This window comes from Buteo buteo, chromosome 29 (genome assembly GCF_964188355.1).
Source record: "Buteo buteo chromosome 29, bButBut1.hap1.1, whole genome shotgun sequence".
NCBI classification, from domain to species: domain Eukaryota; kingdom Metazoa; phylum Chordata; class Aves; order Accipitriformes; family Accipitridae; genus Buteo; species Buteo buteo.
In genome coordinates this window covers 4,106,931-4,133,243 of record NC_134199.1, presented here as the reverse complement: position 1 = coordinate 4,133,243, position 26,313 = coordinate 4,106,931, and the positions used below count along the sequence as shown (strand labels likewise).

At 39.2% G+C, this 26,313-nt stretch overlaps 2 protein-coding genes across 7 annotated transcripts in view; one reads left to right on the top strand and one right to left on the bottom strand.

Moving 5' to 3' along the window:
• Positions 1–15,091, bottom strand: part of KATNIP (katanin interacting protein) — a 65,037-nt gene extending 49,946 nt beyond the window's left edge. For 3 of the 5 annotated variants that reach the window (XM_075059334.1, XM_075059329.1, XM_075059332.1), the window contains exons 1-7: positions 14,663–14,959; positions 14,146–14,222; positions 12,034–12,203; positions 7,549–7,631; positions 4,148–4,282; positions 1,858–2,119; positions 326–475 (exon numbers count right to left, since the gene is read on the bottom strand). In XM_075059334.1, the coding sequence (XP_074915435.1) occupies positions 326–475; positions 1,858–2,119; positions 4,148–4,282; positions 7,549–7,631; positions 12,034–12,203; positions 14,146–14,207 (862 nt within the window). In that variant the 5' untranslated portion in view covers positions 14,208–14,222; positions 14,663–14,959. Of the gene's footprint in view, positions 1–325; positions 476–1,857; positions 2,120–4,147; positions 4,283–7,548; positions 7,632–12,033; positions 12,204–14,145; positions 14,223–14,662 lie in introns of all 5 variants that reach the window. The other 2 variants (XM_075059333.1, XM_075059331.1) reach the window with 2 other exon arrangements.
• A 92-nt stretch (positions 15,092–15,183) lies between these two features.
• GTF3C1 (general transcription factor IIIC subunit 1) overlaps positions 15,184–26,313 on the top strand; it is a 45,351-nt gene continuing 34,221 nt past the window's right edge. For both annotated transcript variants that reach the window (XM_075059427.1, XM_075059426.1), the window contains exons 1-9: positions 15,184–15,407; positions 16,096–16,305; positions 16,481–16,657; positions 17,794–17,937; positions 18,517–18,613; positions 19,116–19,239; positions 23,272–23,430; positions 24,059–24,174; positions 25,744–26,068. In XM_075059427.1, coding sequence (XP_074915528.1) covers positions 15,187–15,407; positions 16,096–16,305; positions 16,481–16,657; positions 17,794–17,937; positions 18,517–18,613; positions 19,116–19,239; positions 23,272–23,430; positions 24,059–24,174; positions 25,744–26,068 — 1,573 coding nt within the window. In that variant the 5' untranslated portion in view covers positions 15,184–15,186. The remainder of the gene's footprint in view (positions 15,408–16,095; positions 16,306–16,480; positions 16,658–17,793; positions 17,938–18,516; positions 18,614–19,115; positions 19,240–23,271; positions 23,431–24,058; positions 24,175–25,743; positions 26,069–26,313) is intronic.

Below are 26,313 nucleotides of genomic sequence, written 5' to 3'. Positions count from 1 at the left end.
GCAAGCCCAAGGACTGGAAGGGAGAGGAAAGTCTTATGCTGTGGAAGTAAAAAGAGAAGGAAGGTAGTAAAGATGTAACAGAAGACTAACGTATACAGGCTCTGGAACTTCTCACAATTTTACTTAGTCAAAACACTCGAGGTGATGAAAACAACAACAAAAAACCTGAAGAAAACCCCACCAAAAAAAAAAGAGGACAACAGCTAAGAAAAAAAAAAAAAAAAAAATCACATAATGACAGATGTGTGCTGAAATTACATCTGAGCCAGAGTGGGGAAAAGCATGAAAACTCTCCTTATTGACATTGTATATTCTTATTTCTTACTAGAACAAATTCTTTCATGTCTTTCCTGGTGCAAGAACTCAGCAGAGAGTGGCCGAGTGATTTTATTTTTTACCACAATTGGTCTGATAGGAATGTACATTTCAGCATTATCTTTTCTTTTTGCCGAGAGAACTCGTAGTGGCTTCACTTCTGCAAGATAATAAGGGAACAGAAATAATCAACTTCAGAGATATTTAGGAGCAGCCAGCCAGGGAAAACTTATTGGATCTTAACTGCTAAAATTTTGCCACTTTAATTATGCTGGCATAGTTAAAATGATAACCTCCATCCTTCCTCCCTTTCATTGATACTGTTCTATTGATGTAGAAGCACATATGCATGGCTCACACTGACTTAGTGAAACAAAATTAAGTATATCATTATAAGGTACCAATATATCTCATCAGTACTAGATATTTATCTGCACTACACTTATTAACACAGTTATACCAAAATAAATTCTTAAAATACAGACTAAAATGTTGTCTTATTTACAAGTTTCAAAGAGGGAGAGGGTTGCCTAGCATAGTTCATAAGAGTACTTCTTCACTTTTTTATGTGAGAATTATTAATGCCTCCATTGTTTGCATCACAGCTTTGAAATTTCTCTTTGGAAAAAAAAATCAGGTACTCTCCCAAGCATCTTGTTCTCACTGCTGCTCCACCCTTTGTTCCCATCTTTTCTTCTGCCATCTCTCCACATTCACACTCCACTCACCTCTATGATAATGAGAGGAATACTCCTTTACTCAATTTACTCAAAGATTGTTCCTTTTAAGTTAAGCAATTAACTATGGATAAGGAAACAAAAAAAAAGAAACAAAAACAAAAAACCCAAACAAACAAACAAACAAAACCCCAAAACCAGTGAATGTATCTGAAATGAGTGGGGAGGGAATTTTGAGAAATACTGAACATAGGTCAAAGTCTGGCTTCTGCCTGAACTCTCTACCTTTAACAAGCTAAACATCTTTGAGACCTAGTGACTGGTTTTGGGTTTGGACACTGAGGTCTCCAAAGAAGACGACCTGACAAAAAGAAGGGGCTCAAAGCCAGATAGATTTGCTTTCTTGAATTAATATAACTTTCATCAGGGATGAATAGCACATGCTATGACAAGTATCCAGCCCCCAGGATGTGAAATGGAGGAAGTTGAGACTGGGAAGATTTAGCTGCCTGGATTACTGCAAAAACAGTTCAAAAATATATTAAAATAATAATAATCTCTTGAGAAATCTCACAGACAGTCTGAAACAATCTTAGTTCAAGTGTCTAGGCCTGGTGATGCAAGTGCGTTAACCAGGGCTATATCTTTGTCTTTGCAAAAGATTTCTTAGTGTAGTAGTAAGAGGATGCAAGTCTCCCAAATCAGGAGATTAAAACAACAGGTTTGCTGAAGAGCATGAAAAATCCTGAGAGTATGGAGTAACCATTAATGATTAACCAGCAACGACTCCTTTAAAAGTAATGCTTTCAAAGAATTATTATTATTATTATAGTAGTGTAGTAGTGTATAATACACAGAGACTTACTACTTTGATCCTGGTTGAACTCCAACACAGTAAGGGCACCAGAATAAAGGCCAGAGCACCTCCCAGCATCCTGATGTTCAGAAGCTTCTTTCTGCAGTGATCTACCACTATGCAACTGAAGGGCTCCAAGGCTTGTAATTGTTTCCTCAGTGGGAGATGGTTCTGAAAACACATCCTCTTCAACAGAGTCATAATCATCACTAAGAGAGTCTTCTTCCATCCTTTTGTCTTCTATACTGACTTGCAAGCTTCTTTTCAACGTCTGGTACAATTCAAACAGATTTGTCAGAAAAGCTCAAACATGTATTTTAAAATAAACCAATGTGGCTGCCTCTTCCTCCCCTAGGAGAAAGAAAAATCTTCTCATGAACTCAGAGCCATGATGTAGCTAAAAATATTCACATTCCTATGTCACGTCTTCACTCCTCTGATGAGGACTTGTAAAGAAAAATCATCCTACAATTCCTGTCCTTCTTATCAGAATCCTTGCAGAAAAATTCTGTAGGCTAAGGAATTTTTATGTGTTACAAACAGGAGGTAAGCAATGGAGAGGGCAAGGGCATATATTTTTCCAGTCTCACACAGTTAGATTACCATATCTTTTGGTTTGCTATTTGAAGACTAGCTGCAATCCAGATTTTCCAAATGCCTTCATAAGACTGCAAAGCTAATGTAATAGCAATTTCTTTATAAGCAATTGGATAGATAATAGTGCTGTCTTGTACACATCTGTACTTCAAAAAACAGTAGAAAGGAGTTGTCGTCTAATGGACTAAGCTTCCAGTTTGCACAGATTTTTTTTAAGTGGACAACCCATAACAGGATTTTATGCAAAAATTAATCTATTTTGAAACTTATTGTGGAAAGAACTGCCCTGCCTCTCTCAGCATATGCCACAAAGAGCATAGATAATGCTGCAGAGCCTTGTGTTTTTATGAATGCAAAAGGAAAAAACATGCATATCTTAAATACTTTTTTTTCCTAGTTTGTTGGTATTAGAGTTTTGAGATAAGTATAGGTAAGCAAATTGTATGAGCAAAATGAAAACCTGAAGCTATCTTAGGTACAAATGAACTATGGCAATGTATGTTCAGTTTGCAATGAAAGCTTCAAGCTGCTCTTCTGCTACAGATTACACTTGTTAGGAAATCCATGTTGACAGAAACATATTACAAAGAGCAGGCAAACTTAAGTTCAAAGAGGGTCTAAAAGCAACCTGAGGCTTGATATTGAGCGTGTCTTTATGACAGTCAGGACTAATATTTCTAGTTATTTGACAGGGAATTGTACAGGCTTTCTTTTAGTTTGAAACCTCATGACATCTGCATTGTAACCAGACATTCAAGAAAATACATTATAGCTTCAGGAAAACCGAAAGCATTTCCATCTGGAATACAAAGAAAAGTGGGGTTTTGGTTTAAAATTATTAGCTTACTACTTACACATAAATGATTATAAACATCCATCACTGTAAACAAGTTACTGATTTGTAGAGCAAAAAAATCATAAGCTCAAAAGCAATATAGGAAAGGTATGAAGATGCAAGCTAGGAAAACATGCTTGGGAAGTTTGTCTGATGTCAGTGGTAAGATCTGTAGACAGTTTCATATATAGATGCTACTCCACGACCCAGAAAAACTTTATTGATGTAATTAATTGGTTAGGCAGAAAAACATTCATAAATTTTTGTTCATTTATTCTTTTTTTTTAAGGACAGGATATTTGTGAAGTGTGCTAGAACAAACTGCAATTAGTAACCAAATGGAAGGCTGAACTGTCAAGCAACAGAATCAATACCATAGCAACCCTTGATGGAAAGCAACTGTATTGATTATAATATTTTTAAAACTTTACTCTGACTTGTTAGATAAAACAATGACATGCCACAATTTTAGCACAATTATTCAAAAACTAACCTAAACCCAGAAAAAGTGGTTGTTTAAACTTTCTCTAACCTGACAGCCAAGAGTGACATTCATGTGGACAACCATTAGTGAACTGAAATAGTCTCCCTGCATGAAATACCTTGGCTCTATCCAACAGAGACAATATTCTACCTCTTTAAATTAGGACTTAACATGTTACAGCATTGCTGACTGAGATTAGATTTTCAAAGTAGTTTTACTTTTCATTTTTTCCTTCTTTCTGTCACATATCATCAATGCAAAATCGCCTAGTGAAAGAAATACTATATACTGGGTTTGCACGCTCTACTCAAGACTGATACCTGGGCCCATTCACATTTCAATTGACATTACCATGAACAATAGAAGGCAACTGCCAATTGTACCTGGGAGTAACAGAGAGGATCATCACCATTTGTCTCCACACTCAAGCTTTCATAAGGTTCAAAATCCTCAGAGTACTCAAGAGGAGGTTTAATGCAGAGTTTAGCCCCCCTTTCTGTTTTAATCTCCACAGTTTTCTGTTAAAAGAAGTATTCAGAGAAATTAGACATCTTTTGTGCTATCGACAGTACAAAAAGAATAATCATCACATTTACATAACAATATCTAGATCAAGTAACACTTTTACTCTCTGTTCTATAGGTTTCTGTCCTCCCTGAGCTCACCTTTGGGCCCCTGTGTTATGGTTTAATTGCCCTAGTCAAACTCCCCACCTGCTGCTGCTATTCCCAGAGTGGGTCAGGCCCAGCACACGTTATGTGTTTGCCATCAAAGTGAGTGCCCACTGGGGTTCACCCCCTCACCTCACCAGGTAAGTGAAAAAACAATAGGTATAGGGACATAGCAATCAACAAAATAGCTGAAGTGGAATCACTTAAAGCACAGGCATGTGAAGAAGTGCTGGCAGAACAACCTTGTGGAGAAAGCTCTCGAGCCTCTTCTGGGGAATCAGCATGCTTGGCTGCCTCTCTGAAATGCATCTACACTAATGGAGAACAAACACATGGGGAACAAACAGGAGGAGTTAGAAACTTGTATCCAGTTACAGGGCTATGACCTCACTGGGATCATAGAGATATGATGGGATGCTGCAATGGATGGATACAGGCACAGGCTCTTTAAGAAAGATAGGCTGAGAAAGTGAGAAGGAATTGTCATCCTTTATGTGAGAGAGCTGGAATGTATGGACCTCTGCAAGGAACAGGTCAGGAGCCAGTCAAGAACTTCTGAGTCAAGACTAGCAGGCAGACCAGCATGGATGTTGTTATAGTGAGTATCTTCTGTAGACCTCCTGATCAGGAAGAAATAGATGAGGCCTTCCTCAAAAAAATGGAAGAATCCGCAAGTTCAAAGACCCTTGTCCTCATGGGGCGCTTTATCAAACCTGGTATCTGCTGGAAAGACAACACAGCAGGGCTCAAGCAATCTAGGAAATTTCTAGATTGCACATGGGATTGAGGAGTGAACAAGCAAAGGTGCTCTGCTGGAGATGCTGAGAGAGCTGGGACTCTTCAGCCTGGGGATGTCATCAATGTGTATAAATACCTGACAGGTATCTGCTCATTGACAGGACAAGAGGCAATGAACACAAATTAAAGAAACCATGAAATTCCATCCAAACAGAAGAAAAAAGTTTACTGTGAGGGTGATCAAACACTGGAACAGGTTTCCTGGAAAGGTTGAGGAATCTCCATCTGTGGCATATTCTAAACCTGACTGGACGCGGTCCTGGGCAACCTGCTCTAGCTGACCCTGCTTGAGCACAGGGATTGGACTAGGTGATCTCAAGTGTTCCCTTTTAACCACAATAATTCTGTGATTCTGTAACATCTATGTATGAAAATGACTACTTGAAGTAACAGCAATTTTTTGAAGATTTATTACTTTTGTGTATAGCATAATGAGAGGGAAATGTTATGCCATAAGCATTCAAGCACAAAGATTTCTTTGCCTTTGTAAATGTCAGACATGGCTGTGAAAGTGGTTCAAACGAATTTGTTTTGCTTCGTAACTAGGATGCCATCAAAGCACGCACTCTGTCAGTTACTCAAGCATGGTTAAAGAGGGGCAGAAGATTTGAGAAACTCATCTTTCCATACCACAGAATTTCAGTACTCCAAAAGATGACAAAAGAGAAAGCAGGAAGTGCATATACCTCTCTCAAGGAACAAAGTTATCTGTAAGTAACTTTTTCTCCCCACTTTGGAACTCTGGTGCAGACATATTCCATAGGGGGAAATCTCATAAGTGAATGATGGGAAGAGCACTGTTTCATTAAAGGTAACGTGATCCAGAAATCTGTGCAATGATATTAAACTTAGTTACCTGGTGTTCATACACTCCTCTACCATTTTGTAAGTGCCAGGAGCAGAGATGTCCCAGACAGAATATCCTAAGGCAACCCCGCTTTTGATAGAATGTGTTCTTTCAATAAGTCTATCTTCCCACCTCATAGCATACCTTAGGACAGCCTAAGTTTGACAGTTTTGAACATGAATTGCTAGGTCCTCTAGCTATCCAGAAAACCCACAGGGAAAATTACTGTGAAAGTAAACTGCTGTGTGGCACAACCTGCATCTTACTCAATGGTTGCACATTTCCTTAGCTAAACAATTCCAGTTGTTCATTAAGATACTATAAATCTGCTATCCTTCCATCCAATTGGATAAAAGATTTAAGGTATCATTCTAAGCTAGTCTCAAGTAGTAGCTAGTTTTTAGTATAGCTACCTATATTTGGCTAACTTTCCAGTCCAGTCAGAGGAGATACCTCCTTCATTTGGCTCTTGTGATTAGAATGACATAGGTTATGACTAGCCACACATTTGGCAAATTTAGCAATCAAGTTCTGACAGGCCAGTATGTAAGTAATGATCTACTGAGAAACAGCAGCTGAAAAAATGAATTCAGCTAAGCAGTAAGGGTGATAAATAAAGTAATGCAGCCTTAAAACTTGAATGTGCAATATTTGCTGAAAGAAAAGAAAACCTGCATGACATGAATGCTTGATCCACAGTGACACAGATCCCTGATACCCTATCACTCAAGCACAGACTGGACATCCAGCCAGGGCAATTGGCTAATCACGTAGGGTAATTATTTGGGTGACATGTCTCAGTTGTTCAGAATTCACATTTGTTCTATTAATTAACTCATACTCCTTGACAGGTTAAGTCAAATCCTTCTTTAGGCCAAAAGAAAAAATGACCATTAAGGTTTCTTCAGTGAACCAACAACTATGTAGCTAATGGCTCCAAATTTCATATAGGCAGGGTATTTTTATTATCTATATGCATTTTTCTCTCTTCTGATCTACAAGAATCTGTCACAAATTACAACTCAAGCTATGCAAATTACACCTCTGTGTCCCTTAATACTACTGCAGGGTGAATAACAGCAGTGACAGGCAGGGATATATGTCCAAAATGAGATTCTCCATCCTTTGCACTAGATAAGCTCTCTAGTCTTGCCATCAGAGACATCAAGCAACAGCTATTCTGCCGGAGGACAGATTGAGCCAATCATGTCTATACTACAAAAGTTTCTGTGATGGATGTCACTGAAACCAGACCCTTTCAGTGAAATTTTCCTCTTCAGGCTTCAAAGTAGATACAAAACTGGTCAGGGTATCATTTCACATTGTCACTCAGAATCGAGACCAAACCAAGACAGATTCTATGAGAGTCCCAACTGCCCACTATCTACTAGTTGCAACCAATTTCCCCTAAAATTATTTATGATCTAAGAACTGGTTCAAAGATGCACTCTTTCAAACTGTTTCTTACCTGAAGCCAACCTCTGCGTTGTATTTTGCTCGGTGCAGTCTGTGTGCTGCGTCCTCGCAACTCACTCTCTTCTAGCTGGGCTGCTTTTTCAGAACGTAGAGACAAGAATTAGAAGACAGAAAATAGAAATATGGTATTTGACAATATACAGCTTGGTTTGAGTTGTGTTTTTTTCCCAGATGAGGACAGAAGAGTAAGTCTTTGACATGTGAATGGTAGCAACAACTGAAAAGACATTCTGCTTCAGATACTGGCTAGTTGTGTATTAGTAGCAGGAGTTTTGAACCTCTTCAGGGACAGCCATCCTCATCTGCATTCAAGAGCATACATTGTTTAAAGATACATTAGCTTAATAGCAAGTGTAGCCCCACATTCATTGATACGAAAGTACAGAAATATATTCTAGAATAGGGGTACACATCATTCTGACTCCTAGCTGGGTAGACAGTAAGCTGTCTTAGGAAGCCAACTAAGCCCAGAACTACTGAAGGCAGACTCTGATAAGCAGGGTCCTGGTGAACAAGTGATATTCTGGGCTTACAAAGGAATTGTGTGTATTTACTCTCAAACTAAGGAAACACAAGGTATTGGCAGATTAAACAGAATGTACCAGGTATTTAACATACTGTGCAGAGAAGAATTCTTCATGTACAAGTCATAAATGAAGGACAAACAATCACTTTCCTTCATTTCCAAGGCAAGGAAGAGTTGGTTCCAGAACTTCTGCAATAATTCTGTGTATGGTCAAGGAGAACTAAGGGTTTCTGTGCTGGAAATGGTCCCAACTTACAGTGGAACAATGGATTTTTGAGAAGATGCTTTGACTGAGACAGAGACAAACATCTTACAGGACACATCAGCATCCTCAATGGAGCAAGGACATCACCAACACTCTCAATAGCATCCTAAATAAAGGCATCTTATTTCCTATGTCCAAGACAGATTTACAGCTTCCATTTCTTCTCAGTGGAGAAAAATAGCTGATGCAAAACCTTTTTTCTTTAAGCCATAATTTAATGGTCACCCTAAGCCAGCAGAAACTGGCACTACCAATAAAAGAAGCAGTCATCCTACAAAGGTCATAGAATCACAGAAAGATTTAGTTTGGAAGGAACCTCTGGAAGTCACCTAGTCCAACTTTCCATTCAAAGCAGGGCTTACTTCAAAATTAGATTGGGTTGCTCATTACTACTCTCAATACCACATTTTCTTTTTTGGGTTGGACAACCCTGCATGCACCTGTGCAGTGAACTGTTCAAAGAATTGATATGGGCAAGTTTTAATGGAGGAAAAACATAAAAGAAAGATTACATTTAATTGTAGTCACTTGTGTAATCTGGTTCACCATGAGATTGCACAAATGCTGGTACAAGCAGATTGGAGACAACAGGCACAGGGTAGGACCATTCTTGGGGGAACAGTGTTTGCTTATGTCAATTTAGAGTGATCATAAAATTACAGAGCAAGAAGAACAAGATGTTGTTCTATTGCTTAAGCACAAAGAATCTATCTCTTAGGCCTGAAACAGGACTAAGAACAGAGGGGAAAAGGAATGGACTGCTCCAAGTTCGAAAAACAGCCCTTCGAACTAGAGCTCCTGCTACTCCATTAGGCTATTCCTAAGTAACTCCAGAAATACTTTGCAGTCATTAGCATTGGTCCTGATTGCAATGGGGCTCTTCTGGCACTGAGAGTGAACTGTCCTGAGATTACAATGCTAGAAGTATGGTCTGATTCAGTCACTGCTTTGGGACAGAATTAGAACCATCTTTCACTTTCACTTCCTAAGCAATTCATCTCTTCTAAGCAACTGCCCAGAAGGCCACTCATGTATGCTACAAATTTAAGTAGGAAAAGGGGACAGGGTAGGACTCATTCTACCACTACTGAGTATTTGCTTCTCAGAATTGTTTGAGTATTTTGTGAGGGATTGTGACCAGGTCTCTCTAAACCAGGAAAAACAGTAGTTCAAATCCCAGGCAAAAGCTGATGCAGCTGAGCTAGTCATCTGTGCTACAAACATTACTTTAGAACAAAAATATCCTTCTCATGGGATGGATGGGATGTGAATACCAACCACTATCTGTTTCGTCACACAAAATAGGTCCACTGCTGTCACTTCCTTGGAGGCCTGAGCTGACAGTGCCTATTCTAGTAGCCAAGAACCAAGTAGTACATCATCAAAATACTAGTCATAATCAAATGAGACCCCATGAGACCCTTAAGGCACATCTTTGTGACCACACCAACATTCACTGGAAGTACATACATGGTTGTGAAACTATGTCTGGGTTATACACCCAAAGAAATGACAGCATACCTAGAGACCACCTTCACCACCTTATAAGCCCATCATTTACTTTAATTCATTTACCAAGCCTAAGTGTAAGAAGTTTATCAATCACTATTATCATGAATTACTCCTAGGGAACACAGACAGAGAAAATAGTCCAGACAAATAGATTTATGATGATATTTTCAGGAACAACAAAGACGGATTTGTGTCCTTTCTGTGTTATTAAGTATCACACATCCCTAATTTTTCAGTGAAGACTAGTCCTATAGATGGATGCTTTAGAAGTAATAAATAATGCGATAACTCTCATGGGAGATGGATAGGGAAGAAAATTCAGTGCTGTATCTCAGCTAGAAATCATTTCTGTAAGTAAAATCATATTCGATCATTGAGAAGAAATGTCTAGAAATTAAACAGACCAAAAAATTGCTAAGGTACTACCCCCAGGCAAGAAGCTTATACAGATCACCAATGACTCCCACTCTGGACTCTAGTGGCAAAATCAAATGGAAGAAGAAAAATGACAGGATGATTATTCAGTTGATATCTTTCACTGCAGCTACACGTGTTTAAAATAACAACATCGGATAGCTAAGGAACAGCAAAACACTGAGTTCTCTTCTGCAGAGATAATGCTACTGTCTCCAAGTTGATGGAGTTGAGGAAAGGAACAGAGACTCCCAATGAAGTCTTTAAAGATCCCTATAGACAAGCTGAAGTATTTTACCTTAACTGAATCAAATGGCATTAAGCAACCATAAAACCAAACAACTTTGGTTAAGCTTAGATATAACAGCTGCACAGCAGAACTTTAAGAGGAAATTTCTCTTGACAGAGTTCTATTACAGCTGCTGCCACAATATCACTGCATAATTTTTGGACCAAAAACTCAAAGATGTTGGTTTACACCCTCTTTAGCTACCTAAAGGTATATCGTCCCAGTGTGACAGAGCACACAATTTCCTTTGTTTTCCAATATCCAAGAACATGGACTTTTTTGCATCATTACACACAAGTTTTTACTTTCATATAGAATAGTGAAACTAGGTGACTAGTTGATTCCCCATCACCATCCTGTATAACCTGCAAGAAATTATATAGCAGACAGCTAAGCCTGAACACACTTAAACTTGAAAACAAATAGTATGTACTCAGTATAGCAGGAAAACAAAGGAAAAAAGAGATTGAGGTTAGAGTCATAGTTAGAACAGTTACTGAAATAAAAGTTAGTTTCTAGTATTGTTGAGATTAATAAACTTTCAATCATAATAAATCATCATATTAAGTAACTTTTTAAACTCTTTGTCTTCATTTTTAGGTGAAAATAAATCTTAAGCAGACACTACCTACACAGCAACAGATTAAAAAAATACACTCTGAGATAGAGAGGTTCTAGCAAGTATGAGGATAACAGACTAAGGTTGGTAAACTGCTTTATACAGGGATTTAGTGAAATCAACTTTATTTCCATTATGCTAAATAGATTAGAAGGCCAGTAAGCTCACACTTTATACCTTCATATATGCAAAATTATTCCTGTCACTACATTGCTCTCCATGACAGACAGGCTTAAATTAGAAACAAAATACACATTTTTAAATAAAGCCAGCTAATCACTGGCAGAAAATGGTAGATTTTCTTTACTTCAAATATTTAAATAAAGATTAACTGTCTTTTTAAGACTACTACTATAGCTTAAACATAATTTATGATCTTAATGCAGCTATTACTGGGTTTAATATGATTATAGTCTATGTCATCAAATGTCATTTGTCTACAGGACATTGGACTTAGATAACACTGAAGTCCATCAGCTTTTAAAGCCTATTAACAGTGTTACATATCAGACAAAGGTATACCATTATTTTACACTGACAATTTATATACATTTCTAATCTTCTACTTTTAGTTATTACTGTTTAACAAATGGAGAGGCAGGGAAGTTAAATTTTGGAATTAGTCAAGGATCAACTGAGAAATTGATAGCGTGTTGCAGAGACCGTTAACATACAACCAGCTTAAGTACCCTGATGAAAGTGTCTCATGGAATTTCATTCCACCAAGCTCAAATGCTGCTGTCTCTTTAGCATAGCCTGACCAGTAACCTCACTGACTGAATTACAGCTCTGATGAGTAATGTTTAAAATAGTTCTAGACTGCAATCTCTGTAAAACTCTCACATAACTCACCATTTGCCCTGGTGGTCTTTGTCTCATTTTTAAGGTAGCCATATGAGTTGATTTTTCTGTGGTAATTTCTCAGCTCTGAATTAGCTCCATTCAGATACAGAGAAAATCCTTGTTCTAACTGCTCCAGTTTGATTTGTATAGGATCCTTTCTCTTTAAACGTCCCAGTAGCCTGAAGTAGAAAGGATAATAATTCATCCAGATGCAGTGCGTATACAGATGGTCAGATTAGCAATAAACACAAAAACACACTATGTCACACAGATGAAAAATATGTTCATAGTTCAAATAACAATTTCAGAATATAGCTTCCAGGACCTGTTCTGTAATGCTTGTATGAGTACCCACACATTGTGACATATGAAGTTTGACCAAGCCTCTCCCTTCTGAGATTTTTTCCATGTTGTTTCTCATTTCACATTATTTTTTCCATTTGGTATTTAGTATATTTAACCTTTCTTCTTGAGAATTTTTAAGATTTTTACTTAGAATTTCAAAAAGCTTAAAAATGGTTGAGCTCTTTTCAAGAAAAAAAAAGATTACTTGTGTTTTGAAATTTGAGGGGGAAAGCCCCCAGTCAACAGTGCAGTTAGATATACCAGAAAATTAAACTCTGGTTAAAATAATATTAAAAAAACACCCTTCTCCAGGCTCAGTTTCAGTGAAACACCTACCCCTTCCTCTTCCAAGTCTCATCTTTCCTCCTTTCACCATGGGTTACACTCGATCTGTCCTAATTCCTTCAGTGAGGTGACATGCAGGCCAGGAAGTTGGGGTCATGTGGGTGACAATTTGTGCCTGCCTCTGCACACAGCTTCCTGGTTTCCCTCTGACTGCAATGTGGGTCAATCCACAGGCCAAAGTTCCCCAGGGTGTATCTGTTCTGACACAAGTCACCTTTTTCTGAAAGCATGTCCCCAGCCTTGTGGCCAGCAGTCCTCCTAGGCAGCATGCCTCCACAGGAGCACCCCACCCTCCTGCAACCACCACTCTCTTAAATCTACCCCAGGCTACTCTGACAGGTGATGTTTTGGCACACAATGGGCTGTTTCTGTTAGTTTTGCATCCAGCAGGAACCGGCTGTGGCTGGCCCAGGGCAGTACCTGACCTGTTCCCACACTGGCTATTCTGCAGCCCCTGCTATCCAAAACTGCCAGTTATGTCCAATACATGAATGCATCCAGCATGCCTCTTCTGCAAGGTACAGTTGCCACCTGCTTGTCGTGTTGTAATTCAGTGGCAGTTGTTTCCACCAAAATTCAGAATTAGAGCTCTGATAATAAGGATGCAACTTGTTTCAATCATTAAATAATATTTTTAACCTTTTCTAAAACTGCTTTGGGAGACTATATACAAAACAAACCCGTGTTCACAAAAATTGGCTGTTCTTCTAACATAATTGTGGCTTTTGTAGGTTTTTTTTGGTCATTTCACCAACCCATTCAGTTTGTTATAGAATTTGAGTAAAAATCTTATGGCTTGTGGTAAAGGAGGGAATCCAGCAAGAAAGTTCTGTAGACCCTTCTGAATTTACCTGTGAAATTCATCTGTCTAGGGTACAATGACAGGAAGGTCCATATGACAAAGATTAAAAGAAATGTTTTAAACTTGTCTGAAAGACACTGAAGTTTGCAAAAGCAACCTAGATGTCCTTATCTCCCACCTTAGCAGAACCTAACTTTGCAGACTTAACTTTTGCATGCAATTTTCTGTATTTCTGACAACATAAAAACCTTGCCTCGTAACAACATCCTCACACAGTGTGAGCTGCCAATTACTTCTGAATCTAGAACCTCTTGCTCTATAAACAAAAATCTTCCCTGTAAGCCATGGAAATGGTAACTAATTTATTAATAAATTTATCTATATTTTAACATATGCTGTAGAAATATTGTGATCTCCTCTAGAAATAAGAACTTTGATGTACTTAGCAAACCAAGGGAAGAAAAGAGAATCACCTGAATGCTTTAAGACACAGCAAGTCAGACCTTGCATCACAAGTTCAAAACCCAACATTTTAAACTAATATTCACAACTGCTGATATTAGCTACTATATTAGATAATACCTGACAGATATTACATACTCAGTGGTGGTAACAATTCTGTATCTTACCGGTTTCTCTGCTGAAGTGATATTAAGTATTCATCATGTTTTTCATCAAAGTCAGTCACCATGTCCTTAATATAAAGCTGAAATGAGAATATAATTGTCACACTGAAGTACAGAAATGATTTATTATAGAGTACTACTGCTTTTTCACTCTCAATAGACAAGAACATTATAAACTGAAAAAAGTTCCTCCTTCAAAAAAGCATAAAACTGTCAGTGTAGTACATAAAGTTCCTGAAGAACAGAGGAAACGTTATTTGTTCTGCTTACTTTTCAGAACCCTTCGCACTCTGCTGAGGAGCCTAAAAATACTAAAAATGGAAGGCATATACTATGATGAGTTTACTATCCAAGAACTGACGAGCAAGTCAATTCTGGGTCACAAGCTGAAAGGGCCACGTCCAAAGCCCAACTGTGGGATGATTTTCCTGAATTGCTACTGCTCATGAGGTCCGTTAATTCTGGAACTTATTCACTGCAGAGGCTGTATACATTTAAAGTGTTTAATTCCAGATTTTACCTTGCTTGCCTTTCAGGAAATACGAACTTTTCCAGCAATTCCCACCAGAGTTGCGGCTGCAAGTTGTGGCAGGGTGCCCTCTTACACACCCAGAAGTTTAAACTTGCTACCAAAACGCTTAATTTAGTTCCACGCCGCAAAAAAACAGAAACCCCGTACTTTGCCTCTTGCCGACCGCAGCGCCTCTCTGCTAAACCACCGCCCCTTCCCGCGCCCTCGCGGAGGTAACGCAGCGTCGGGGCCGAACCGACACCTCTCCCGAACGACAGAGCAGGGCCCCGGGCCCGCCCCCCCTGCGCCGTGCCTCTGCTGCGCCGGCAGGCACCGGGCCCAGAAGAAACCCGAGGGCAGGGCCGCCGCCGCCGCCGGCCGGAGACCCCCGCAACAGCTCGGCGGGGACCGCGGCGAGCGCGGGCCGGGCCAGGCCGCGCCGCCGCTGCCCTGTTTGTGCGTTTCCTTGGTTACCGCCGCGCCGGTGACCTCACTTCCGGCGCGCCGGCCCGGCGCCGGAAGCGGCGGCGGGGATGGAGGCGCTGTGGGCGCTGCTGGACGAGGTGGCCCTGGAGGGGCTGGACGGCGTCACGCCGGGCGCGCTGTGGCAGCGCCTGGGCGCCCGCTCGCCGCCCTTCCCGCTGCCGCTGGAGCCCGCCACGCAGCAGCTCCTCTGGGCCGCGCTCAGCGCCCAGCCCGACATCAGCTTCTACCTGCTGCCGCGGGCGCGCCCGCCGCTCCGCCTGCACGATCGGTGAGGGCGGCCCCGGCGGGGACGGCGCTCCCCGCCCCGCCGAGCCGAGCCGGGCCGCTCCCTCTCTCTCAGGCCGCCGCGCTTTCCCCTTCCCGCCGGGCCGGGTACCCCGCAGGACGCTGGGGGAGGGCTTGCTCCGCTGCCGGGGATAACTCGGGCCTGGTTCTCCAGCCTCTGCTCCTTCTCTGGAGCCCTGCAGGTTTTGCTACGTAGGTAGCCGGGTGGCGGCAGGCAAGGCGGAGTGGGGTTTTGAAGCCCCACGGCTATTTAGGAGACCTGTGTAGGAGTCCTGGCTAGGCTTCCCTTCTAGTATCTGTTTACTGCTTAGGTACAAGCTGAATTTATACGTCCTGGTTCATCAGGGTAGACGTACCTGCTGTTTTCCTTTTCTGTAAACTAGTATCTCTATATGTTTCTTTTATTCCTACCACTTCAATATCCTTGGATTTTTGAAGATCAAATACGTATGCCCTTCCTCCTGCCTCATACACTCTGCATGCTGATAAGGTTTGGTCATACTCAAGGAGTGCAGCTCTGCTCTTTGTGTTTTTCCAGTTTTGAGGTTTCAAAAGGGTCTCATTTTTCCAAGATACTTCATAGAGGTATCAGCATTGTTTGTGACAATCTTATAGTTCAGTTCCAAATTCCCCTTGCTTGGTTAAATGTTGGCGCTCTGCTTTTATTTCAGATATGAGGAAATAGACCTTGAAACAGGAATACTGGAAACCAAAAGAGATCCTGTTCCTTCAGATGATATTTATCCTGTCCACATGATTTTGGATAATAAAGATGGCATACAAGGTTCCTGCCAGTATTTTAAAGAGAGAATAGATATCACTGATCAAATAAGGAGGAAGGATTTGCAGCCTTGTTACACTTACACAGAAGCTGTTGAAAAGTGAGTGAAATCCTTATATCTGACATTAAAAGATTTTTAACTGAAGTCTTAAAATTTAGTCCTCACCCAGTTTGTGCAGATTATATCAAGAATGGTGTTTGTGGGGGGAAAGTGATTGATCTCTCTGTTTCTATGAAACTAATAATAATTTATTACTTTCCCTTCTATTTCTTAGATGGGGAGAGAAACTAGTCATTGTTGCTTCCCAGGACCAGCGTTACAGAGCTTTAATAGGCTGGGAGGGGGACCCTGACTTAAAACTCCCTGACTTCTCCTACTGTATATTGGAGCGTTTAGGTCGTGCTAGGTGGCAAGGAGAGCTTCAGAGGGACCTTCACAGTGGGGCTTTCAAGTAAGTTTATATCTTGCTGTATGAATTAAATCAAAGCTAATAAGTTTCCACTGGTTATTTATAAAGATCTGTCCACTTCAGAATTTCTGTGGATTGATTTAAATTCATATCTATTGGTAGCATCTCATCCTTACTACCAGGAGCACTTGGTTCTTGGAGCCTGTATTGCTAGAAGTATAGTGGTCTCTTCCTTGAGTTCATTATACTTCCTGATATTTTCTCATGGAACCAGAGATTGTCTGTTGGGTTGATACACAAGTTTCTAAGTTGTAGAAGTTCTTGCTTTCTCTAAATCACTTTTTCCTCAAATTTGGGATGGAACGATGATTTTAATTTCCTTTTCTAAACTGCTGAGTAAGCATCTTACCCTGCCGAAGTTCGGAAGAGATTCTTGGATGCCCACCTTTTGTCCCCAGCATTTGCCCTGTGTGATACCTTCCTCTATATGACCTGAATGGGAGCCTGACTTACCAGCTCCCAAACTAGACCATGTATTTTATTGATGGAGGAGCATTACACAGCTTCTTAGGGAACTTCTGGGTTTGTATTGCAGTGCTGGAGAATATTAGCATTGCCGTTAAAGATTCACTGCTTTTAGGAGATTAAGCATATGTAGCTTGCAAACCACACTGGATTTGGGTTTTGCCACTTAGGAAGCTCTTTTAGGTAACTAAGATGATGGAGGCGGAGGGGAAATCTTTTGTGGATACTTTTTTGTCAGTTCAGTGGCCTGAGTCAGCTCATCAAGGAGTGAGATGTGTACCAGAGCTATTACAAGGGGAACAGTTATTGTAGTGTAGCTAGGAGTTAGAAAGAGAGGATGGAGAAAGAGGGTATGGGGATACAATATTGGTTCAGCTATCTCATTAAACCATGTCATGACACTGTGAATGTGCATGGAGACTGTAGGTTAAAATCAGACGTATTTCTCTGTTTAATTGGATTACCTATGAAAATCAATTTCACAGGTTACCTTAATTTTGGCACTTTGTAATTTTGAGATTGTCGCTTTGAAAATTAACATAACGTCACTAAGACCATAGGTAATTTAGGTAAAGTGTTTTGGGATATTGGATAATTAGAATTTATTTGTGGAAGTTCCTATGCCTATAGATATCTTGCCATCTTCTCTTTAGAGTGGATGCTGGAAAAATTCATTATCACCGAAGAGTATTGGACAGAAATGGTCTCATAACAATGCAGTCCCATGTCATAAGACTACCAAGTGGAGCACAGCAACACTCAATTCTTCTACTTCTGACTCGCTTTCATGTTGATAGGTATGTGCCACTCAGATGTTTTAAAGATCTCCTGGGTAGACGGTGACCTTTTACTATGATGAAAGTTTGCTCTCCTGTCACAATCATCAAAGTTCCTACTGGTATTGACTCTTCTCAATTTCTTTATTAACTCCTCTTCCAAATGCCGGAGAGTTTAAAACTTATCTCAGAGCACTAAACAATAGGGTATGCTAGTGCCTGTCACCTACCTAGATAAGCCTAACTCTTCTTATTGTAGCAATAATAATTCTGTTAATTTTGAGTGTTCTCACTTCAAACACATTTCTAATAGATTTTTTTGTTTTCTGATCTTGTTTATGATTAGAACTTACGCTTCTGTGGCTTGCCAATGAAGTAACAGCCTGGGCTTACTCACTGTTCCCTTGGATGGGGTCTCTTCTTAATGACAAATTCTGTCATATGCTATTCAGAGAAGGAAGAGAAAACTATAATTCCTAAAACAATCTGAGAACACTTCAACATACTTTCTCTAGTGACTGACATTTTGTAAAGGTACAACTCGTGTTTATAAAGCTATATGCATGGTTACCTGTAAAATAATTTTCTTTTCTTGTTTAGGAGGAGCAAATATGATATTCTGATGGAGAAGCTCTCAAGTATGCTAAGTGCTCGTTCAAACCAGATGGAAACATTAGGAAACTTGAGGGAAGAACTGGTGAGATTAATTACTCTGTTAAATTCTCACTCACGTAGAATCTAGATGATTAGTATCAAAGGCAGTCATTCATACTGCCTGTTTTTTAAAGTTGCACAAAATTTTGGGGTAGGATATCAACAGAAGGATCTTAAAAACCTACTAGATCAAGTTACTGTTGCTGTTTGTCATAAGGAAGGAGTTCTATTCGATCCACAGTTTCAGAAAAGTTTTGTCAATGGATATATCATCATGCAATTCTTACTTGCACAATGCTGCTGCTGGTTCTTGCTGCTTGTTTGGACAGTAGAGTTGGAGGGATAGAACACACTCCAGAAGCACCTCACGCTTTGCTTGTCTTTGCTTTGTCTGCACTAGCAGGCTTTTAAGATCCTTCTGTGATATCCTACTCCAAAATACTGTGTTCTAAGAACAGGCAGTATGAATGTCTGTCTTTGATACTAATCACCTACAGACAAGACCTTTGGGCTACAATGATGTTTGCTATTTCTCTTTGCGTTAGGGTCTTTGTGAGAGAACTTTCAAACGTCTGTATCAATATATGATGAATGCTGGCCTAGCCAAGGTAATATCCATCCCATTACAAGATATACATCCCAATGGAGGACCCTACAAGACAAAGAAAGGTAACTAGGACCATATTTTTGCTTTCTTTTTGTGTAATTACATTCATGCCATTCTATCTATAAGCTTCAAATTTTAAATTAAAAGATGCATAGGTGAAGTTCTCTCTATGTAATTATATGGAGAAATGTATTAATAAAGCTAGAACACTGCAACCCACTTGAATGAAGCATATGTTCCAGGCTTTTAAGAAATGGATGCAGACAAGTTTGTTGTATATCAATGTAAGCTGTTTCTGTAGATTATGACTCCTAATAACACTGCTCAAGCCAATACAGAATAGGGACAAAGAGCAGTCTGCTGACCTTTCAGGTTGAAGTTGAATGACAAATCAATAAACTTGACAAAAAATATAGAAAAAGTTATATAAACCAAAAAAGACCATTACAAAATAAGCTAAAGAAACAGACCATCTTCGTTACGGCTTTTGCTGAAATTATGACTTTTGCTGAAAGTGATGAGAATGCAAAGTTTCTTTGGAAAGTTTCATATCAAATTATGTAAGTAAGCTTCTACAGCACTACCTTGGAATTCTTGAAGTAAGCAAGATAGCCAACAACTACTATTCAAAAAAGCAGTAGTCTACTGAGGGATAGTTTAATGCATAACCAACTTTGAATTCAAGTTTAATAGGTTTGCAAGAATTGCTGATAACTTCCAAACATGTAGTGGAAAGGCAAAGAAGAGCAGAACTGCATGAAGAAAGGGGACAAAAGAAAGCAACTGCTCTCAGAAAAAGATGCAGATAAAACTTGCGTGGGGAAAAAAAACCTACATAGAATTAATACTAGAAAGTATGAGGAAGGATAGTATCACCAATGGAATTAATGCAATTGCTTAAGGAAAGCTAAACCAAATCTTTAATCACAGAAAATCCTAAGAGGCAGATTTGCAAGGGTTAAAAAGAAAATAGTTCTTAAAGATTAAGTGTGTTTTCCAGAGATGTGGTGAACTGTTTCTGAAAAAATAAAAATAAAAAAAATTAAATCTGATATGAACTAAACATTCTAAATTATATAGTCTTTGCAAATAGGAGTGATCATAAAGGAAGAAATGAAAGTTCCAGTAAAAACATGAGAACTTTGAGAAGACAGAAGTGAATGCCAGTTACATGGAGTTGGATTAAGGCTTTTGATAAGACAACAAATTCCTTCAAATCTTTTAAGTCTGGGGGAAGGAAATCTCTCTGTTGGGAAATTGTTTAACGAACAAAGTAGGTCAAAGTAGGCCAAAAGTAGGTACAGCATCTAACATGGTTCAGAGAGAAATCTCCCACATTGTACTGAATAAATAAGGGATTGATTGAACGAGTTCATTTGTGATGAAATACACAGGTCCACCTCCTTCCCATAAGAATGTCGGAGGGAGTTTTAGACAGGAGAATTCATTTAAGTTCACAGTTTCAGGAAGGCAGTGGAGATCCTCAAAAAATATTCTAGAATAGATCAGTATACAATAAAATATATGGGGAAAATTAGCATGAAATTTTTACAGAATATGTATTGTACATAGGTAATGCATTTCTGGTTTGAGCAAGTGTCTCAATGTACAGTGGCTTGTATGACAGCGGTACCTTTAGTCACACTGTTTAGCATTGTCATTGACAAAAACCTAGATTCTCTCTTACACTGTCTTTCAGTAGTATTGCACCAGGTTATATTTGTTTATACTTCCTCATAGCAATTTAAGTTTCAGAGATGTTCCAATGAACTGAAGACGCTTGCAAATAAAACCCGGAAGACTAGATAGTATTCCTAAAAGATAGAGTTTATAATCAGTAGTAAAAACATCTAACTTCCAGTTAAAGTATTTACTTAGAATACAAGAAAATACAAGTCTGTTTATACACTTGGTGGCAATGCAGAAGGCAGTAGATGTTTCATGTTTTGTCAGAGATTGGCACAATGGCAGCTGCATTTACTACTTAAGTTTATCATGAGTGATGCCACCTGATGAATCTTTCACTTGAATGATAATTCCATCTTACAGACGTAAAAGCTGAAAATCCACAAAAATGCCTTAAAAAACACTAGGTATTAAACGAGGATGAATTAATAATAGCTGATTTTCATCAGAGATCAAGATAGTTTAATCTCTGGAGTTATGCAGGAAAGCAGATAGAAATATGTGGGACACGCTGAGGATGAAGCCAGAGCATCTGCTATGGGAAGCACGTTATTGGGCAGCAGGAGCTAAAGTAAAAGGAATTGGTTTGGTTTGGGTTTTTTGTTTGTTTTTTGTTTGGTTGTTGGTTTTTTTCCAAATACTGCTTCAAGTGAAAATTAATGGGCTGTAGAAATACAGAGGATGTGATAACAGTGCCTGCAGCCCTACCAAAATGTCAGCACTTAATTACTATCCTAAGCAGTATCTTAGGATACTGGCAGGGAAAGGATTCAGATTGAGGAAAAATAATGGAATCATCTGGACTGGAGGTCAGTCCCATGGTTAACTTAATGTGGATTAACTTCATGTCAGCTAGGCTTCAGTAACTGGTCATATATATGTATATATATACACACACACACAAGATAAAATTCATCAGCTGAAACCTTAATGATTTCAACTAAAGCTTTCACCTGGTGTTTTTCACAGTGGGGCCGTACCAGAGGAGTAGAGGTGGCTCTAGATGTTCCCACCCACTGCTGCAGGATGAATTGGCTACTTCCGCAGTAGCTGTTGAATCACTGCAACTTGATAAGCTGGCAATGTACAGTAACCTAGTTCTAGTTTACCACTGGTCACTTAACTTGTTCAGCAGGAGCTAGATGACACTGACGATAATAGGTCATCCTTGTATCAGGGAGCAGGATCACTACAGCTCTCCTGAAGTCATCTGTCCCCACTCTACCCTTCTGGGATCTCATAGAAAAGTGGGTGGAGAGTTACTACAGCACAGCCAGTGCACAGTAACATGTTAAGATGTGGAATTCAATCACATATGAGATTCTTGTGGTTGGTGGGCAGTGCTGTGTTCTGTCCTTGTATACAACAACCTTAGATTTTGTGTGTCTGTTTTCATTGCATGTAATTATAGTACACTGTATGTGTTAACAAACCTAGCCATTCCCTAGGTGCAGGGAGTAGGTGAGGACTTTGGACAAAAAATCTAGAAGCTCAGCTGCTCATATGCGGTTGCACACAAAGCCTCCATAATATAACTGATACCATGGGTTGTGGCATCAGCAGACAAATGCTGAGAAGAACGTCTTCTCAAAGTGATGTTGGACCTGTGCAACATAACTGCATTTTAGTTAGGCTTTAAGAGCTTACTGGATGGGGTAGGGCTCTTCTGATCCTTTTCTTCAGTGTGCTAGTTGCTTGGTGTATGCTTCCTCCAACATGCATGCATACAAATATAGAAGAAGGTGCTAGAACATATGATAAACTGACAGTTCTTTTAGGTCCTGGGATTTTTAAGTATCAGGAACTCATGGCAGCCCTTGATAGGAACCACCAACTGATATCCACTTTGATCACTTGCTGAGGAAGGGCCAGTCCTGTGTTAAGGAACAGTCTTGTAACCAGGTAGCTTATTGTATGAGTTCTATACCTTCAGATGTACAGTTTTCTTTCATTATGTGACTTGCATTTATAGAAAGTGAAAAACGCTTTGAGCCTATAGAAAAAAGGAGTGGTTTTATACTTAGTGAGTGATCTCACAGTCAGATGTATGTTCTGAAGATGTAATACTGTGGATAAGCACTTAATCCTTTCATTGATTTATTTGTGCTGTTGAAATTTCTTCTGTTACTGCAGTGGTTTCCATTCTGCTCATAAATCACTGCACTGGGCAGTCCTAATGTTGACACAGACGTGGAGGTTTGGAGCACCTCAAAAATTCAGCTAGTCAGTATTTTGACAGATTCGTATATAGGGAAAAGCTGTTGCAAACCTTTACTAGAAATAAACAGTTGTCTTTGTTCCTCATTGCACTACTACTACTTCGTGCTGCTGAAAGAAATAAACTGGTTTAAACATGTGCATGCGCCTTGCATTTTGTTAAGAGTTGTTACTAACATTCGCGTTCACAGGGACTGATGTCATGGTCCGTTGCCTTAAATTACTGAAGGAATTTCGGAAGAAAATGGAAGATTATCATGATGATGATGAAGAAGAGATCATCACAAAAGCTGTTCAGCCTGTGGATATTGTTTGCGAAAGGGATATGCTCACCCAGGCTTATGAGCTAAGTAGGTGATGTAGTAAGACATGCTAAAGATTTTTCATGTTGCCTTCTTACTCCTTGTATAAAAGAAAGGTATATATTGTGGGATTTTTAAAGTTCCGATTGCTTTTTATGTATCAGAAAGTGTCAATTTTTCATGGAAAAGATGAGCTTTATGTTCCGATTAGACTGCTGGCACCAGTTAGCCCTCCCTGGAAGCTTATCAACTGTTCGATACCACCCAAATAACACAGTGTGGTAGAAACAGGATGTTGTAGTGGGGTGAGAAAAGGTGATGAAGAAAAAGTGTTTCTTCTTCTATCTCTTTTCCCTTCATAATGGAGAAATTAATATCTAACTGTGGAAAGCTCTCCAGGGAAAAATTCACCCCTGCTTTTAATCTGAAGCTATTGCCTTCAAACCTCATTCTGCTGGGGCGCTGCTTCATGTAAAATTATGTTTTATGACAGTATTTGACTGTATATTGTATGTATCTGTGAAAACGTCTTTAGTTGTTACAGGGAATGTTAAATTTTATATTCTGTCATATACCATTATTCAGAGCAAATATGAATGTATGTACAAATATATGTACATATAATTTGGTCAGATTATTTCTCTGAGATATTTTCTGGTTTGCCTTTCTGAAACAGTTGAAAGTAGGGGAACCAAAGGTATTTCTCAGGCAGAAATTCGCTTGGCTATGAATGTGGGGAAGCTAGAAGCAAGGATGCTCTGTCGTCTTCTGGAGAGGTACAAAGTTGTCAAGGTAAGGTTAAGATAAAATAATTTAGATAGTTACTCAAACTGGAGATACAATTGTGGGTACTGTGGTAATATGTTATAATATTGCTAACCTCAAACAATAGAAACAGCAGTGGTTTGAGAATTGACAGTGAAAGAGTCCTGGTAAGACTGAAAAGAATATGGCTCAATTGAGGAAAAGGTATATAACACAAGTGTTCAAAAAGTATTGAGATTTTAACCTACTGTAATCAGAGGACTAGGCCTAGTTGTTAGAATTTAACAGATCTGCTCTTCTAGCGTACCTTTTCTTTATTGTTTCCTGGTTAGCTGTCTTGACATTTAATAGTTCACTGACCCAGATGTACAAGTATTTTACATTGGTTTGTGACTGGGTGCGTAAGTAATAAAGGTCATGGGGAAAAATGCACATGGCCCCATATTTTCTGTCTGTATTGACCACATGTTCTGGTGATCCACACACCCACCCCAAACCAGTGGGATTCTGCTGGACACCGCTTCACAGCATTCCAGAGGAACATAGTTTCCAGCACCCTGACACAGGTCTGCCCTCCAAAAAGAGGCAGGGCAGAGAAACTGGCCTCAACCCTGCTTCACCTGGCCTCAATGACTCATCTAAATCACTCACTGTACTCAGTGGTAACCCAAGTGACCTGGGGGCTGGTACTTTATAGAGTTGAACGTAAATGTCTCTCAACTCAAAATAGCCACTTTGCTTGATTTTTGACTGTGAGACAACTTCTATTTTGCAAGATCCTCTATGAAAGGACCTTGTCGGAGGCCCTCTCTACATTTAAAATCATTAATCTACTTGCCTTTTGAAAATACCATTAAATTTTTAAAAAAACATGGTTATTTTTGTAGAGGTTATGGTGATTAAACTCCTTATTTCCAGATATTTTGATATTTTTTTCATTTCAACAAGACAAATTCAGCTGTCATTTCTCACATGCACCCACCTGCCCCTTTTCACAAAGGCAGGATAATTGCCATCTTCCTGTAATAGAGAATTTTTTTACTAAGATCTTGTCATTTGGTAAAAAGTTCTGTGGAATTAAAAACAAGCTATATAAACCATTGGAATATCTAAACATACTTTTTTCGAAGTCAACTGTGAAGATGAAATCTTCCCTTACTGATAGGCCAAGTGTTTGTGTTTCTAGATAATTGAAAGCACCTGTTGTAGTAGTTCCACTTAAGTCTGATTCACTCTGGTTACTTCTGCATTACTGTTATTTCACAGAAATTTTTTTCTGAAAAAAATTTGATTTCCAGTCTGAATGCATATAGTTTGTTCATCCTTAGACTTTTCTACATCCCACGTACTGTAGGCTTTTCGTTCTAGTATGCAGGTAATGCAGACTTATTTATTTTTCAAGTATGGTATTTCTTTTGAATTCTATATGTTAAGGTTAGTCAACATTTTTGTTATTTAGAAAAAAAGGAGAATAACATGATACCTTTTGATGTGAGGGGAGAACAGTTAGAAAATTTTCCCACTGTTGATGCTGGAGAACAGACTGCAAGAATGGAGGAGTAAGGTGGTAAAATAACATTCCAACTATTTCCTTAGGGTTTTATGGAGGATGAAGGTCGGCAGAGGACAACAAAGTATATTTCATACATTTTTGCAGAGGAGAGTGATTTAAACCGTCAGTTTGAGAGAGAGAAGGCTAGAAGTGAGCAGTTAGCTACCGTTACTTTGGCCCTAATGCCAGAAGATTCTGCACCTGTGGAAGATGTGTCTCCTGGAGAAGATGATACTTTGGTCTCAGAGTCTGACAATGAAGAAGGAGGGAAAGATGGCAAGAAGAGAGGAAAAGGTCAGAAGGCCAACTCTGGCTCTCTGTTGAAATTAAGTCTCCAAGATGATACCCATCAGTCAACACCAGTGAAAGGTAGATCATGATTCTGAAATTTGGAAAGAACCTTGCATTTTTCTTATGGATCCTTTTATTAAAGAAAAAATCATATGCTATTAGCTACCGTTAAAGTTTTTAATCATATATTTATTTTTACACTTATTTGATTATTTCCATGTTTTTATTATCTTTTTCTACCAAAAGTGTTATGTTTTGGAATACTGTACGTGTGGTAGTCTCTGGAGTGTCTTAGAGCTGAAGTGTGCTCTTGACGTTTGTGT